Source organism: Sylvia atricapilla, chromosome 25 (genome assembly GCF_009819655.1).
Source record: "Sylvia atricapilla isolate bSylAtr1 chromosome 25, bSylAtr1.pri, whole genome shotgun sequence".
Lineage (NCBI taxonomy): Eukaryota > Metazoa > Chordata > Aves > Passeriformes > Sylviidae > Sylvia > Sylvia atricapilla.
In genome coordinates, this window is record NC_089164.1 from 566947 (window position 1) to 584951 (window position 18005).

Here is an 18005-nt window from a genome sequence, read left to right on the forward strand (position 1 = left end):
GGTTTCCAGGACATGGGACAATTTGGTTTTGTGATGCCCCTTAGCAGGTGCTGGGCCTCAAACAACAGCACTGGAAACTACAGGGCTCTGAGAACTTACTGCACACTACCCAGGAACATTCTTTGAAAGCAGCTTGGTTTGTAAACACACAGGCATTGGAGAGCAAACACTGCTGAACCGTTGGCAGAAATAAAACCAAACACATTGTACTCACATCTTCAGTGTCCTTAACCCGTAAAATCTGTTCCCTCAGGTCCTGGAGGTCGTTAAACGTGGACTGTGCTGTTATAGAATATACTAGTGCAAACCCCTGCCCGTTCTTCATGTACAGATCCCTCATGGCTGTGAATTGCTCCTGCAAGCAGATATTTTTAAAAGTAATTAGCTGGTGAATGCAGCTAATGAATAGTTCCAAAGGAATACTCTTATTGTACTGGAGACAAGAATACAGTGCCACAGAGCATGGATTTACATATTTACCCTGCACAGAAACCCACTGGAGCATGGAAATTGAATAAAAGCATTAACACTCCTTCCCTTCGGTGGTGTTTTTTCCCCTTAATAAAGGGCTTCTTAAAAAAAAAAAAAACGGGGAAAAGATGAAGAGCAGCAATGAAACCATCTCTGCAGACAGACTGAAATGCCAGAGGAGGCTGGACAACTGTGCCAGCAGGGCCAGGACTTCCACCAGACCCACACAGCAATGATTCCTGCTCCTGCTGGTGAGAACTTCCAACTTCCAGGGAGCAGCACCTGCCTGGGATGTGCTGGCAGCCCCCAGAGGGTTTGTTTGCTGGGGGACAGGGCAGTGCCAGGGCAGTGCCAGGGCAGTGCCAGGGCTGCTCCAGGCTCTGCAGGGTTTGCTCAGCTCCCCACACAGCTGAGGCACTGCCAGGGAAGCAGCTCCTGTGCCTGGCACAGGCTGTGCCCTTGTGCCCTGGCCACTTGCAAAGGTCACGTTTAAAATCCTCCCGCAGCAGAAAGCTGGGCTGGGGGTGGCACAGGGGACAGCAGGCTCTGTGCCCCAGCACTGACAGAGCAGAGAGTTGGGCTGGGGATGGCACAGGGGACACCAGGCTCTGTGCCCCAGCACTGACAGAGCAGAGAGTTGGGCTGGGGATGGCACAGGGGACACCAGGCTCTGTGCCCCAGCACTGACAGAGCAGAGAGTTGGGCTGGGGGTGGCACAGGGGACACCAGGCTCTGTGCCCCAGCACTGACAGAGCAGAGAGTTGGGCTGGGGGTGGCACAGGGGACAGCAGGCTCTGTGCCCCAGCACTGACAGAGCAGAGAGTTGGGCTGGGGGTGGCACAGGGGACACCAGGCTCTGTGCCCCAGCACTGACAGAGCTCCCCAGGCCACTGGCACTCACCACACCGGGCTGAGGGTGTTTAACAAAATCCTCCCATTTAAATTACTGCTGCTGATTTACTGCTTTTGCTTGGGCAGGATTAGCATTCTTAACAAAGGAACTCCAATTAGATAAAGAAATGCCACTTACTGTCCCTGCTGTGTCGAGGATCTCCAGCATACACTGCTGACAGTCTACTTCCACTTGCTGGGGGAAAAGGGGAACAAAGAGCTCAGAATGAATTGTCTGCAGTGGGACAGGCAAGAGGAATGTCAGCTCAGTTTGTATTTCTGCACAAAGGGCTCTCAGCAGAGCAGGCACCTGCACGTCCCCAGGGCTGAGCAGCACTGCTCTAGAGGATTAATCCTGCCCCAAGCCGGGCATTTGGGTCAGCTCACATGCTCCAGGACTCCCTTCATTAGCAAGGCTTAAACGAGCAGCTCACCGTAAACATCTCATCTTAAGTGAGATTGGAAATATCTCGACTTAATCCACTCTCGCAAATCAAAGCACCTTAAAACTTTAATTTTTCTTTGCTGCTGGGACAGAAGGGAATAAGGGAAGAAGAAAATGTAGAAATATTTCAGGATCCTCACAGTGAGACTTTGCAAAACTTCCACTCACTGAGAAACGTCTCGGACCTAACGAGGGCAATTCCAGGAAAGTCAAGTAAATTTAACAGCAGAACTCATTCCACAATTTAATTTAATTATCAGAGGCACAAATGTCACAAGTTTTTAGTGTATGTTTTGGTGCCTTTCACGCTGGTGACATTTCTGCTAATCCGTGGAACAATGGGTCACTTGACATCCAGGAGGGAAGAAAGCAGCTCTGTGCCTGGGGTTATGTAAGAGCCCAGGGCTCCTGCAGGGACTCTGCTCACAGCTCCAGCCCTGCATCCAAAACAGCCCCACAACTTCAGAGTTGTTCTCTGTGCGACTTGGAACAAAGAAAAACGACGGTGTTTTACCTTTCTGTATGAATCTTCTATTGTTGGGTCATATTTTTCAACAAAAATTCCCTGAACGAACTGTACAGTCTGGGGAGGAAGGAAAGAAGAAAAAAACCTGATGAGCTGAAAACAACCAGAAACATTCACCAAGAAGCACTTTAGGAAAAAGTAACAACAGTAAAACTGCTCTGCTGTTAAAAGTCAACAGTGAGGACCAGAGAAGAAGACTAAATTTCAATTCTGAAAATAAAATTTGTGCTTTTTTTCTGTTAAAATCACGTTATTCAAGCATATTTTCAAAACATTTTTGCACTACAACTGTTTGCTTGCTCGTCTCAGAAAAGACGACACCCTCAAAAATGCCTTTACTCCACTGCCTGTGACTTTAGAGGGGTAAAAATCACCAAACGTGGAAGAGCTGAGATCTCAGCAGCAGCACTGACAACTTGTGCGCTGTGGAAAATCCACATTTCAGCCCAGATCAGCCTCTGCGGGGCAGGGAGAGCAGCCTGCAGACTCCCTGGGCACTGCCCACTGCAGGAGGAGCCCTCACTCCATCCAGAGGGGCAGTTTCCTTCCCTGCACTCAGTCAGTGAGCCCAGCCATTCCCCCAAAGCTGCCAGCCCAGCTCCGTGCCCTCTCCAGAGCTCTCCTTCCCCTCCGGGAGCCACAGCTCCTTTTCCCTTTATCACCCACAATCATCTGCAGCAGGGCAGCACAGGAGGGGCTGAAGATTTGGGTAAAACAAGCTGGTGTTTGTTTGTGGAACTGAGGGATGGGATCCCAGCACTTACTTTTGTCCCTTGAAAACCAACAAACACACCAAATTATCTTTTGCCAGCTGAACCTTTCACAAGTCTCAGACACAAATCCTGCAAATTTGTGAGGAAAGTCTGAGAAGCCACAACTTCCTCACTTCAAAATCATTCTGTATCACTAAATTAGTGCATTTTACACTCTAATGAAGGAAGTGTCTGCTCCTGCAGTGTTTTCCTGTCACACTGAACAGCTGTCCCAGCCTGCCTGAGGAGCAGACCTCAGCAAACCTCCCTCCCCATGGACGTGGCTCAGAGTTACACCAACGCTGAAGCCAGCAGGCAGCACTGGGGGGCACAGACTGAGTTTTGGGATGGTTCCTGTGGATTCCAGCACGGCCAGGTTCACACAGCTGCTCCCCAGAGAGGCAGCTCTTGGCCAGAGGCTCACACATGAGACTGTCACATCTGTCCCCTCTGTGGGGAACTCTGGGAAGCAGAAGTGATCTGAAACACTCTTGATCTCTGATGGGCTTTGTTTTTTTGTATTATAGGTGAAAAGAAAGGGAGAGGCTACAAATCTGGGGGTGTTTCTGGGTTATGTGCAGATCCAAGACTTTCACAAGTTTCCCTCTGTTTGGGTTGTGCAGCCCAACTTCAGTTTCCAGTTCTCTGGAAGATTTTGCAGCACTGGGCTCCCCTGGAAATTGTGTCACCCACTGGCACCCCAGGAGAGTGCTGGCCTCAGAAATGGGATAAAACTGCTGTACAGGAAACACAAGTTGCTAAACAACTGTGGCTCTGTAACTGTGCAGGTTTTCTGCTACTCCACCACCGTCAGCAGAAGCACCACCAGGCCTGTGCTGGCACACAGGAGTTAAAGCAACAAGGAGGAGCTGCAGTGGAACAGCCCCATATTGTCACCGAGTGCAAACAGAGCTGGAAATGAACACCAGGCTCTTTGTTGCACAGGTCACTTCATACACTTGGAAGAACGAAATTTAAAGTCACCCCCAGATTATTTGAAATCCCACCTTGTAACCTCTCCTTGCTAAGGCTTGTAAATCAGCACAGAGACTCTTTGAAAGCTGAATATTATCCACTCCCAGCCGCTAATTGGCACTTACTGTGTGCTCCTACAAACATAATGGATCTATGCTGCATATGAATTACCAAATATGCTGAGTTAGCAGCCAGCCTGTCAGAAAGAATTTAACTTTTGTTTACCAGACTGTTTGAGTATTTGCATTTCAGCTGTTAAAAAGGTCAGCGATGGTGCTGACTCAGGCTTCCAATCACAAAGAAGGAAATTCAAATGTGTGAGATGCTGAGTAATTTTTATTTACAGCGTACTACTAAGTGCCCCATCTCACCTAGTGAGTGTCTCAGTGTTACATAAGAAAATTAAGATAATCAGGGAAGTGCTGGTGGAAAAAGTAATACAGATTGCTTCAATTGCTGTGGAAGAACAGAGCTTGTAAAAAAATTACACCTTGTAAACGTCTTGTAGTGATTAGGATGGCATTGCTGAAAGAGTGCATCAAATTTGATATACAGCTGTATAATCTCTCCTCCTGTTCACTGGGGTTCTGCAGGTGATTTACCAGGATTATTACCTGCTTTTAGCAGCAGAATCAACAACGAGGCAGGGCAGGAAAGGCTCAGCCATTATCATGTCCATGACAAGGAACACTGCAGTTCCTTGTTGTAGATAACTCCACACTTGACCAGTTCTTTGCCTCTCTCTTGGAGCTGCTTGACTGGCGAGTGATAAAGGGGTGACACAAGTCTCCCTCCCAGCGCCCTGCTATCACCTCTGCCGTGTAAAGCTCTCCTCAGGAACAAGACAAGCACTTCAGGAGTGCCAAGTGTCATCAGCCTGCTCCTCCTCTCTGCACAGGCTGCAGATGGATTCCCAGCGTGGTGTTCTGAGCTCTCAGGATGGAAAACAGGCAGCCTTCGAGGTGTGCAGGGCTGAACCCCCAATTCTGTCCCTGATTCAGCCAGACTCCTCCTGCTGTGCCACTGCTGGTGGGGCTTTTAATACTCACACAGATATTCAGCCACGTACAACACCACACCCATGCAGGAAGCAGACATGACACGCTAATTACCAGCAATTAATCACCTCTCCAAAACCATGACACGCCTCCACTCAGCAGTGTCACAGCGGCTACGTGGAAGTCCTGGCACACATTAACATCACCCCAACTCCCCAAAGGATCAGTGACAGGGTGTGCAGGGAGCCAGGCAGCTGGAGGGCTGGGAAGTCCTGGCACACATTAAAATCCCCCCAAAGGATCAGTGACCTGGTCGCAGGGAGCCAGGCAGCTGCAGGGCTGGGAAGTCCTGGCACACATTAAAATCCCCCCAAAGGATCAGTGACAGGGTGTGCAGGGAGCCAGGCAGCTGCAGGGCTGGCTCTGGGCTCCAGAGCTGCTTCCCCAAACTCACCAGAGCAGACTTGCCCACACCTCCTGAACCAAGGACCACCAGCTTGTACTCACGCATGGTGTGGGCTGTTCAGAGGGCGACCACCTGCAGGGCAGGAGCAAAGGCAGCGGTTAAACACACAGCTGTGACACAACTGAAAGAGCAGCTCTCCCCCTCACCCAGCCCTCCCCAGAAGGAGAACGCCTTTACTGACAGCTCTGGGTTTCATTCCACCACCTGAACGCTCAGGTTGAGGAGGCCGCTCCAGGAGCCCCAGGGTAAGGAAATGGCCAAAGCTGGATCCTGGCAGCGCTGGGAGAGGAAGAGGATGGACACACCATGGGACAAACAGAGGCTGTCCCAGCTGTGCCGGGCACCACGAGCTGTCACTGCCTGTCCTCTGCTTCCTCAGCATTTCATGGCACAATCCAGAGCACGGGACAAGAAAATGAGATCAGAAAGAAGCAAGTCAAGAGGTTTCCTTCTCCCCTCCGCCCCCAGCAGGGAGGGATTTAGGTCAGTGTTTTCTCTCTGGAAAAGGTCAGGCAGCACACGGCTGCCAAGGCAGAGCTCTGCTCGCCCAGCACAGACTCTGCCTTTTTATGGAAATCTTGCAACTCCCTCCAGTCACTCCGCAGCCCCAGAAAACTGCTCGTTCTCCTCGAGATTCCCCGACAAATAAGGCGAATGCCAAAGCTGGTGATAAACACTCCTCAGGGTGTTTACACTAGCAGCCAGGCCGGGCTGTCCCGCTGCAAACAATGAGCTCAGCACCAGTCCCCCTTCCTTCCCAAGTAAGGCTGCACACCCCGGGGCTGGAGCCTGGCAGCCTCCTCTCCCCCGGATCTCAAACCGGCCTGGCCACAGGATTTATGGGCTCGCTGGCTACTACAGCCTGCAGAAATAAAAACGTCTTCCGAGAGGTTTGACGGAGAAAGGCATCACCTCGTGGGCTGCCGTGAACACGCCCGTGAGGAACAGCGCTGGTATTTTTAGCTTTGTAACGTGGACAAGTCCCTGACAATCTGTCTCGAGTTTATGTAATCCTTAAATCGGGACAGGATCTCTTCTGTCACTTCAGCTCCCAAGGGGAAGATGGAAAACAGAGCCAAGAGGAGCCCCATGTGCTGCTGCTCACCCATCGCCAGCCTGAGCTGAGCTGGGACCCAACAGGGAGCTGGGGACCCTCCCCAAACGCCCCCCTGCCCCTGCTCCATGGGCTCAATGTCACCAGGTCTGGCTTGAAACAAGGACCTGAAAATCCCACGTGCAGCTGGAGAGAGACACACGAATTTCTGTGTTCGGTTCAGCACAACTTTAAATGAATTTTTCGGCCAGAATGAGAGAAATAAAGGACTTGCCTGTGCTGAGGCTCCCTGCAGTTACACAGCCCTGCTGCCCTGCCCTCCCCCAGGCCTTGGAGAGGGAGTAAGGCTCAGTGCAGCCCACCATTTTAACCACCTGCAGGAGGCTTTTCTTCAGCTCTTGAAGCCCACATGAGCTGCAGTTGCCTAATTGCAAATTGTGAAATCAAGTCAGACTGGAAGGGGTTTTCCAGAAAGTGCCTAAAAGCAGAGCAGGGGACGTCTGTGCACTCCAGGACACTGACAACAGCTCTGCCTAAATTCTGGGAACTGTAACCTCTCTGGCTTGAACATTTCCCTGAGAAGTTACATTCACTTCCTTTCTTTCAAAAATCATGACTTTGAATGGGAAGGAGAGGGGAATTGCAATTAACAATTATTTTCCCCTCGATAATCCCTAGAAATTAAAAATGCTGACGCATTTTTTATAAAGCATAAATGCAACTTATTGATCCAGTTTCTCTTCATTTTCCTACAATCCCCCAGTCAGTCCCACTGAAGAAAACCCAGGAAGCAATCAAGCTAAGGGTTAAATTTAGCTGTGAACTATTTCACTTCTTATTTATAGTAGAAAATACTTGTGGGAAAGTTTAAGCTGGGAGCAGTACAAGACTAACTTCTCATTTCTTCTCTACAGTATTTGCTGATCCTTTTTCTTCAGGTGCAACAGGAAACCAAGATCCTGAAAGGCACGAGTCTTATTACTGTAAACCCCACATGCCTTAATTATCTTGTAGCTCTTTCACAAGTATGTTAATGTTATCTGTTTATACAACATGAATAGAGTGCTCAAGAAATTACTATGCTGCATCCCAGCCAACTTTTCATTTGGCAACTGCTGAAGCCCACCTAAATGCAGTCAGACACAGCAGCATTCATTTCCATCCAGAGCTCTCTGTAGTGGAGTCACATGCTGAGAAGCAACGGCTCCATTTCCAAACAGAATTAAATTATGGGTGTTAAGTGTTCCTTTAGAGTCAAGAGAAGAGTATGATCACTAAAGAGTGTGGAAAAAAAAAAACTTAACTGTAAATGTTGTGAAACTGGTCTCATTAGTTCTGAGTGCCGTGGTGCAGAAATAAAGCAAAAGCTGAGTGTCTCCCCAGGCTCCCTTTCCCCACGGAGCAGGACAAGCAGGAGTCACAGCCCCAGCACTGCCCTGAGCTCCCTCTGCCCGTTCCCTCATCCCAAAACCACTTGCACCATCTACAGGGGAATAAATCACAGGGTTCCTTCACCTATGATCACAATAAAACCTTTGCTTCTACACCATCAAACACCTGATACATCAGAGTCCATCTGTGCTCTGAATTCCTCAACAGGAGCATCTCCTCTGCTGTCACCAGCACTGCCCAGGAAGAGACAGCAATGATCCTCTCCCAGCAGCAGCCCAGAGCTCAGCTCCTCCCTGACAGAGAGGTGAGGGGCTGTGCCCCGGGAGCACACGGAGAGGGGCCAAAAGCTGCAGGAGATTTGTGTCAGTGTGCACAGGCAGCGCAGGCAGAGGAGGATCCTGAGAAGGAGCACAGGTGGGTGCAAACACAGCTGCAGCCCCGACCTAAACTCACCTGCACCTTTGCTCAGCCAAGCCCTGGTGCCTCTCCAAAGTGCAAAGTCCTCCTTAACCCTGGTGCAGCCCGGGGCTGGGGCAGGGAGAAGCAAAACCCCGAGGGTATTTCCCAAGCAGCGGAAGCAGCGGGGCAGAGGCCGGGGGAGGTGGTGGGGACAAGGGCTGAGGCCCTTCATGACAGAAACCTGATGCAAAAACGAGCTGCTTCTGTTTCAGAAGTTTCAGCAGCTCGTCATGAAGGTTATCATTTCGGTGGTGGGGAGAGAGAAGCATGAACCAAAAGAAGCAAAGGCAGCGCTGAAAGAGAGTGAGTGCAAGAACTTCACTTAGCAATTACCCACCCCACTGTTTGCAGAAATTTCATTTAAAATATGAAGAGAACACTAAAAATTTCTTACCTTGGCATAAAAGATCTCTCATCAGTGTTAGCAGCTCTACTGAAGGTTCTTCCAGGCTCCCCCCAAGGAACTGAAAAAAAGAATTTAAAAAAGAGTTAATTTTTTTTCAAGTGTCAGCATTTGAGAAGCATCTCTGTAGTGCCTGAGCCAAAGCACCCTGCTCCTGTGGACTTCTCCTCCCCACAATACCCCAAAGAACACTTCACTGACAGAAGACAAACTCAAACTAACCATGTTTGAGGTGCATCAAGTTCACAATTAATTTTAGAAGATGAGAACTTAGTAGAGAAAGTACTACCAGGAACACGGGAGAAAGATTTAGAGCAGCCCAATGTCCCGATGATGTTACAGGGGGAAAACCATCCCCAGCAGCACTGCCACAGTAAAATCCAGTGACACACCTCCACAGCACAACTGTTCCAGGGAATCCAGCAGGACTGTGGCAGGAGGTGCAGAAACAAGATGAGCTTTAACCCAACCCATTCTGGGATTCTGTGACAGCCCTGGAGAGCAGAACAACTCCCAGCAGCACCATCCCCCTGGCTCCTTGTCCAAGGGTTTTAGAAGCTCTCACATCTCCAGTACCCCAACCCTTTGTTCAGTAGCACTGAAGAGCAGCAGAACTGAGACTTCAGACAGTAATCACAGCACTGCCTACACCCTGCTGCTCTGACAGGCAAAGGGTCCTGCCTTCCCTAAGTTCAGCACTTTATCCTTTCAAGGGATAAAAAAAAGAATCATTTGTTCCTCTGGAATCATAGGAAGTTGAAATGAAAACCCAGTGTGCCGGTTTTTTGAAAATATTCCTTTTAAGCAGCTCTGGAGTCACCTTGGAGTCACAGAAATCAAAACTGTTTCGAAACAGGTAATAAAAGCTCTCCTAATCCTTGTCAAATATTTTTCTGAGTATAAGAGAAAGTGAGTGTAGAGGGCAGGGTGAGATGGGATATTGGGAAGAAATCCTTCCCTGGCAGGTGGGCAGCCCTGGCACAGGTGCCCAGAGGAGCTGTGGCTGCCCCTGGATCCCTGCAGTGCCCAAGGCCAGGCTGGACACTGGGGCACTCCGGGACAGTGGGAGTGTCCCTGCCAGGCCAGGGGTGGCCCTGGGTGGGCTCTGAGGTCCCTTCCAACCCAAAGTATCCCAGGATTTTCCCCGAAGGTGCTGCCAGTGCCATCTCCAGGGCTGCAGACAGACCACGGCTCAGCAGCACCAGCTGCACTTGCAGCCAGAGAGCAGAGCCCGAGTTGAAATGAGGGTGAGAGAAAAGGAACAGAAAGACATGAGGCATGGAAAGGAGCAGCACAGAAACCACAGCATCAGTTCCTAGAGACAGTGTGAGTGGCCTCTCGAGGTGCAGCTTCTCCAGCCACTGCTCTGGGGGGTTCTGCTCTCTGCTCTGCCCTGGGATAGAGGAACCCTGACTGAGAGGACAGAGGCAGGGAGCAAGGACCACTCACCTGCCTTTAAGGAAGGAAAAGGAGAGTAACTCCTCGCTTGCTCACCCCTCACGCCTCCCTTTCTCTGCTTTTCACCAGCAGAAACCAGAATGTTGAAGGTTTCCAAGGGAGAAGAGGTGTCAGCACTGTGCACATTTGGGAGAGAGGCCCAGATGTCTCTGGGAACTGCAGCACCTCCACTTGGGCTGGCTGTGCCACTCCTGTGGCCGTGCCCTTCCCATTTCCCCGACGGGAGGCAGATTCTTGGGATGCTGCAGCCACACGTCCACGTTATTTTTATCCTGGCAGTTAAATACTGAATCGTGGCTACTATAAACAAACCTGTTTAATTTTCAACTTGTAAGTGTTCTCCGTGCCAGCTTTCTTCAGTTACTATAAACTAGGCCATGGAAAGGGGTGGATTTTCTTTTTTTAAAAGTGTCAACTAAACATTGCTCAACACTCCACCAAAATCCCTCCCTTACTCAGAGCCGTGTTGGCAAAACAAACCCAAACCCAAACCCAGCACTTCTGCAAGGGGAAGATTTGCAGCGATCAAAACCACACTTGAACTGACAGATTTCCCTCCACGCTGCTGAAAGAACCCAAACAAACAGAGAGAGGGATCCAGCAGGGAACGCTGGGAACACCAGGATCTCCAAGGATCTCCCTTGGCCTGAACATGCCCAAGGACAGCTCCACTCAGCACCTGCTCCCTGAGCTGCTCCACACTCAGAGATATTCAGTTACTCAGTGAAGTCCAAAGCACATGAAACACTTCCCTAATGCTCATCAAAGCTGTCATCAATTACGCAATGGCTCCACGAGCCGTGCTGGGAACTGGGATGTGCATCCCCAATGAAAGGGGGTTTGGCTGGAAATCCCACAGCTCAGCAGCAGATACAGCCCCTGAACAGCAGCAAGACAAACACTGTCACAGATTACCCTGTTAGTTAGCAAGGGGTCTATCTAATTAATAAAAATCACTGCCACGGACTCAGTGGTTCATGAAACGAGCCCTTTCTCCAAGGCAGTCGAACTCCCTGGCTGCAGGGTACAGGGAAAACTTCCTCCACCTTTCCTGAGGCCAACACCAGAAAAATGAGAGGGAAGAGAAAAACAAAAGACTAAAAGACCAGACTAAGCAAAAAGCAGGGCTTCGATGTGACTTCAAAAGGACAGTTTGACAAACTTCCGTTCACAGACTCTGCATTTATTTTCTTACTCATTATCACCGCGGTATCTGACACCAAAGCAAGTGTTTTAGATATTAACATTACATAAGGGGTAACATTTTATAATTTCTGCCAGGATTCTCAGCCTCAGTTTTGTAATTTTAACAGCAAAACCATTCTGTTTTCCACTGACTGCTTTCAGCATCAAATCAAATACCAATCAAGGCAACAAATGTGTAATTAGCTCTGCACAAGCCTGCTGTAGGATGAGTCATGACCCCACTGTGCATTCCTGATGCTGGAACACACGCTGTCCCTTGTCCATACCATCGGCAATCCAAGTCTAAATACATTTTCCTTTTGTTTTTCAGGTAACAGCCCCCAAAAGACGCAGCAAGAAGCACGCACAGGAAATAAACCTGGTGACAATCCAAATCACCAAACAGGGACATGAGAACACGGGAGAACACTGGCCAGAGGTGTCAGCTGAAAAGTTCCATCAGAAGAGGCAGGAGGGCAGCCTCCAAACCTTGCCTGCATTCCCAAAAGGGATGGAGGTGTGCTCCTGAGAGCCAGAGCCAGGCAGCACCTCCTGCCCCACTGCCCACCCTCTGCTCTGCTCCCGAGCCACGGCCACGGCCAGGAGAGCCAAGAGGAAAGTCCTGAGCCCTCCCCACGCCAGTGCTGAGCTGGAGCTTCCAGCAAATTAACTGCAGCCCACACAAACAAGGCAGAGAAACAAACTTCTTGGAAAACAGCAATAATTCTGACATTGGAAATAGTCATTTTGTGCACAAACGCTCTGGGATTGATCCTCCTTCAGCCTGTAATCTTTTGTGCAATCAGCTTCACGCTGAACCTGCAATTTCAAACAACATAATGTCAACTTCTATGGAAGTGACTGCCTAATTACTCATTGGAAATTGCTTTGCTGTAGAGGCTCTCCCGGCAAGGAACAAGGGCTCTGGGCAGCTAAAGCCTGCCATGCTGAAACGGCTAATTTATTTTTTGTCCTATTGCTCTGCACTTGCAGAAAGTTGCTCGGGACATGTGCCAGGCAGACAAAGGCAGGGGAAAGGAAGCCAGCAGCACAACTCAAAGCCCAGCACGCACTGCATCCCCAAATTAGAACAAAGCTGGACGTCAGTGGCTGGAGCTGGCAGCCTCCCCCCGGCCGGACTGCGGCACTCTGCAAATCACCACCGAGGAGCTGCAGGCAGGACACAGCCCCTCAGCTGAGCACACCCGGGCAAACACACTCTGCTCAATTCAAACATCCGAAACGCTGTGATAGGAGAGGCCGGGAGCTCACGGGTCCTCCCAAGCCACCATCTCTCCCTGTCCCATCCAGCCCTGCTGGGGTAGCTGAGCAGAGGCTTTACACCATTCACAGGAGTTCCTCATCTTTTTTTTTTTTTTTTTTTTTTTTTTAAGAAAAAAATGAAAAAAAATTATTTCCTTTCCTCCTTCCTCATCAGCCATTAGACACAGCAGCCGTTCAGGGGACTTCCTCCATTTGCTGCCCATCACATCCACAACTTGCCACGGATTTTTGAGCCCTATAAAGTTTTTCATTCCTCTCCATTTCCTCTAGTGGAAAAAATACCCTGACCTTTTATGAAACAGATTAAATTCCAGACAGACCCGAGGAGGCTCAATCGTAGCAAAAGACCAACTCCATTCGACTTGGTAGCAATAATTTGTTGTGCTGATAGTAGCTTGGCAACGTTCGCCACTAGTCTTCCTGGTTTATATAATTAAGAGTAAATAAGTGACATGAGGTGGATAGCTTGCCAGTGAAATTTCAGCTTGCACTTTAATTATTTCATTTTTGCAGTAGCAGTGACCAGAAACTGGTAATAAAGCCCAGTTTGAGCTTATTTGGTCTCCAGTGTAAAAAAATTTAATGGAGAGATGAAGCTTCCAGGCCACTGAGGGCTCTCTGAAACTTCTCAGTGAAGTTGGAGAGGTTTAAACTGCTCTTTCCACGCATCTCCAACTGACACTGGGGAGGTTAAGATTAGGACTGGAGAAGCAAGTCTTTACTCAGAGGGTGGGGAGCCCTGGCAGGGAGCAGCTGGGGCTGCCCCTGGATCCCTGCGAGTGCCCGGGGCCAGGCTGGACCCCCTCTGTCCCTGCCCATGGCACTGCGGGAGCTTTAAGGTCCTTCCAACCCAAACCATCCTGTGATTTTCACCCACCAGTGACAAACCCTAACCCTGACACCCAGCCTCTAAACACGGGGCACATCCCAGCTCTTCAGGAGACGGGGACAACACACAAATTCCAGAAATCCGGGGGCTCTGTAAATCCCCCTGGCACAGCTGCAGCAACCCGTGTGTTTGCACACTGGATCTGACCATCAGCCCTGTTCTAAAGGTCAGCTCTGCATGTGCAGCCCAGAGACTTTCACTTGCCTGGTGTGTGGCAGCCACGAGCAACCAAACCCCTGTTCCCACGCAACTGCCGCTCATTAAACGCCTCTTTTAACAACCATTTCCAGAATGAAAAGCCCCACTGACCATATGGCCGCTTATTAATACTACATTTGTTTATCAGTTTAAATAAACCCCCTACAGCAATGAGTATCCGTGTAATGAGGACTTAAACACTGCTCACAGCGGATGTGTTTTAGCCCTGCCAAGTAGGACTGCACCTCCTGAATGCTTTTCACGGCAGATTTTGAGGCTTGATAGGAACCTGAATAGAAGTAAGTGCACAGAATTAGCTTCAAACAGAGGGGAAAGTAACAGTTTCATTACGTCCTGTAAAGAAATTAAGTTATTTAATGTGGTGCTTAATCCTTCAGTACTTAGCTCAGCCCCTTAATGCTGCTTCCTGGAAACTTGGGGCAGAGTGGGGGTGGAAACTGAATTTTCTTCTACAGAGAAAATGAAACTTCCTTCTGTGTGAAGGCTTTAACTGAAGGAATATTCAAACAGTTATTAACACTTCGGTGCCAGAGTGAGAGCTTCGAGGGCAGTGGGGTTTTACCCAAACCTGGCCTCTGCACCGGGGCTTCTCTGAAGTTTTTTAATCCTCCTGAACCTGCTTAAAAGGGCAAAACCCCTTCGACAATTCATCCTGGAATCTCCTTTATGGTGAATAAAAGGTGACATTAAAGGAAACAGCTCTGACGGTTTAATCAGTTTTATAGGAGCCACTTCAGTATTTATAGGTCAAGCTTGATTACAACCAAAATAGACGATTACGGAGCTGCCTCTGAAGGGCACCAAGGCCAAGGCCAGGGCGCTGCAGCCCTGCTGGCAGCACAGGGCTGGCTCTGACCCACGGAAGGGAGGGCACATCCTACCCCTGAGCCCCACTGCCCCAGCAGCACCACTCAAACGGCAACAACAACAACAAAAAATGCCTTAGTTTTAGTCTTTGAAATGACAAGGCGTAAGGCAAAAGGGAAATAACCATCTCTCCCGCATTAGTGTGTAAATCTGCCCACCCCAGGGCCCGGGACAGGCGGCTCTGCACTCTGGGCAGGACCTGAGGACACAGCACACCCCACTGAGTGTGACCTGCCAGCTCCCACAGCTCCTGTGCCTTCCCTCCAACGCCAAAGCTCCCACTCATCTCTGTTCTGGAGTCAATCTGCCAATGCAGCAGCCCCAGCCCTGCCCTCGGCACAGCACCACCACCACGGGTTTTAAAGCTCCCAAACCTATCTCCACTTGTGCCCGTAGAGCTGCAGGGGATGTGAACCCAGCGTGGACAGTCACAGCATCCCAGCTCCTCATCCCAACACTCCTCAGCCCCCAGCTCTGGTTGCTCTGCTGCTACACGGATTTGGGCTCGATATTGTGTTCATGAGGAGGGTTTGGGCACACAGCTCATGTAACAGAGGCTGCAAAGCACCGGAATTACAGGGAAAAAGGACAAGGCCCACTTTCTCAGAATCAACCCTGGAGCACCACAACATCTGTCTGATCATTTCAAATGGGATTCCTGAAAAAGCTTTGACTGCATTCTAGTGATCAATATGCCAATGCAGTGTATTCACCAAACAAGGCAAAGCCACAGTAATATTGTAATCTCCACAATTTGGTAAGTGATCTGATGAGTCAAAAGCCCTAAAAGCATAAATATTTCATGAGAAAGGCTGTCTGGAACTACTTCAGTCTGTTTCTTTAATCCTAATGTTATTTTCAGCTACAATTAGTGTTATAATCCAAAGCAGAAAGCAACAATTGGCTAAATTTATTTTATCTTCTCCCATATTTACTTCATAAATCCAACAAGATTTCTGTTCTTCAGGCCTGATACCCAGTAATTGTTACTCAGCACAGGACTAACAAACACATCAAATCTCAGGGTAAAGCAAGATGTGTTGGAATGAGACTGTTAAACAAAAAAAAAAAAAAAGAGAATTGCACCAGAAATAGCCTTACCCAGTGAACTATGAGTTACTTTTAACTATCACGTGGTGAGTGGCATATAAAAAGATATTATTCTGCATGTCAGCTGTCTGCAATGAAAGTTTTCCTCTTCTCAGCCACCCCTCCCTACGACTTCAAGTTTATTTGCATGAGAGAAAAGAACATTACATAAAAAAATACAACATGAAAGGCACTGCAACCAATCCATCCAGCTGAAGCGCTCCTCCCACGGCCTCCAGATTACGGGTCCATTTCCAGCGGAGGATGTGAGGAATGCCCGATTCCACACACAGATCCTCCCCTGGACAAGGAGCTGCGGCAGCCTGGCTCCCGCTGGCAGAGGCAGGGGGATCTTCTAAATCCTTCCAAATACTGAAGGATTTGCCCCAGCTGCAGGTGGGATGCTCAGAGCCATCAGGAGCAGCCTGCACTGCCCCGCTCCACACGCAACAGCCCCAGCTAAAAACCACCACAAGTTCGCATTTTTTCAGTATTACAACACTGCAGAACACAGCATCATCGAATCCAACAAATACTTCGACTAAAAAATATAAAACCAAAAAACCCCAAAAGCATTCCAGCCAGCCTCGAGCCCGCAGTCACTGACAAGTGAAATGCAAGTGTCTGTTTTCCTGCAATGCTCCAGCAAGCAGCAGTTATGCAACGCAGCCCGCTGACACACAGGCTCCTGGCTGCAGCACATTCCCAAAAAGCAGGGTTTTGACAAAGCCACGGTCACCTGTTACAGAAATGCTCATCCTGCTCCTTACACCGAGCACATTCCTGGGGGGATTTTCCCTCACCGAAGTGATGAATAAAGATTTGTCTCAGCCCCAGCACTGCCACTGCTGTGGGCACATCCACACCTCTTGCTTCAGTGCCCCAGATGGATTTAAGCATTTTCCATCTTATCAATATTCAAAATAAATAACAAACCACAATGCCTCAGGCCACCTGCTCTCCAGGCCTGCCATTGCTCAGCTCCCCACGTCTTAGGTTAAACAAAGTCAAATAGGTGAAACAGCCAAACCAAGCCACCTGCAGCCACGGGCTGTGAGCAGCCCTGGGGATTCCTTTTTACCTGTTTGCCCTGTTACCTGCTCCTTCCCTGGTATCAAAGCCCCGTGCAGGGTCAGACTGCCCCCTCAAACTGACGATTTTGTTCAAAAGAAAGCAACCAGCAGTTTCCAAACCACACCAACCCTGCTCCTGCCAGCATCTGGATTTCTGCACCAAAACAAACCCAACGTGTGCCTCGCCTGGGTTCAGGAGAAGGCAGAGCAGCTGCAGTGAGGAAGTGCCTGGTCAGGTAGAGCAGGTCTTTCCCAACTCCCAATTCCTGCCCGAGCACTCGCAGCAGGGAGCACAACACACATCAGAACATCAAAACACCGTCTTGATGTGGCCACGCTGGGCTCAGCAGAGCCACCCGACCTGCTCCAGCGGCTGACAGGCTGAGAAAGAGCCCCAGCCCTGCCCTGGGCTCTGCTGCCACGGGAGAAACAGAAACAGCCCCTCGGAGCTCCCCTTCAGCAGGAGTGCTCCTGCCACTGCTGCACCCACAGGCCCCAAAGGGACTGCATTCCACATGGGGGACAGCTCCTGCTGTCCCATCTCCTCCCACACACACCCAAAGGACCTTCCCACAGCAGTGAAGGCAGTTTCAGTTCAAACACACCGTTTCTGATCAGGAATGTAACACTCAGTGGCTCCTCCGAGAGCACCACCCTTCTTCCCACAGCCTCATCATTTTAATACTGTTAAATGGATTAAACCTTAATTATTGCAGTATTTGCAAGGGAAGAAGTGAATTCTCAGTAACCAGCTCCTGTCCCTCTGCAGATCAAAACTTGTCTCAAACAAACCTGGGAGTGAAATGGCATCAGAGGTGCAGCACCAAGTGCTCCAGTGCAAAAACCAGGTACCAAGAGCTGAGCAGGCCCAGGTGTGTCCTGACTGATGCTCTGCTGTCTCTGGATCCCCTTTCCTTCAGAGGGGAGCTCAGAAAACAGGCACTAATTAACAAAATTACGCTATCACAGGAAATAACAGGAAGCTTCTAATAATGAGCCATTTAGCTCCCAAGGGTTTCAGTCAGACATGTCAAACCAGCTCACAGAGGATGTCAACAGCCACCAGCAACAAGCACAGCAGCTGAAAAACAAGCAGCAGAGACCCTCAA

The 18005-nt window shown here is 49.5% G+C and overlaps 1 protein-coding gene across 2 annotated transcripts in view; it reads right to left on the reverse strand.

Annotated features, from left to right (window-relative positions):
* RAP1A (RAP1A, member of RAS oncogene family) overlaps positions 1–18005 on the reverse strand; it is a 29116-nt gene that overhangs the window by 6718 nt on the left and 4393 nt on the right. Inside the window, exons 2-6 of one of the 2 annotated variants that reach the window (XM_066335874.1) lie at positions 8824–8893; positions 5513–5596; positions 2322–2390; positions 1502–1558; positions 215–355 (exon numbers count right to left, since the gene is read on the reverse strand). In XM_066335874.1, coding sequence (XP_066191971.1) covers positions 215–355; positions 1502–1558; positions 2322–2390; positions 5513–5569 — 324 coding nt within the window. In that variant the 5' untranslated portion in view covers positions 5570–5596; positions 8824–8893. The remainder of the gene's footprint in view (positions 1–214; positions 356–1501; positions 1559–2321; positions 2391–5512; positions 5597–8823; positions 8894–18005) is intronic. The other variant, XM_066335875.1, reaches the window with a different exon arrangement.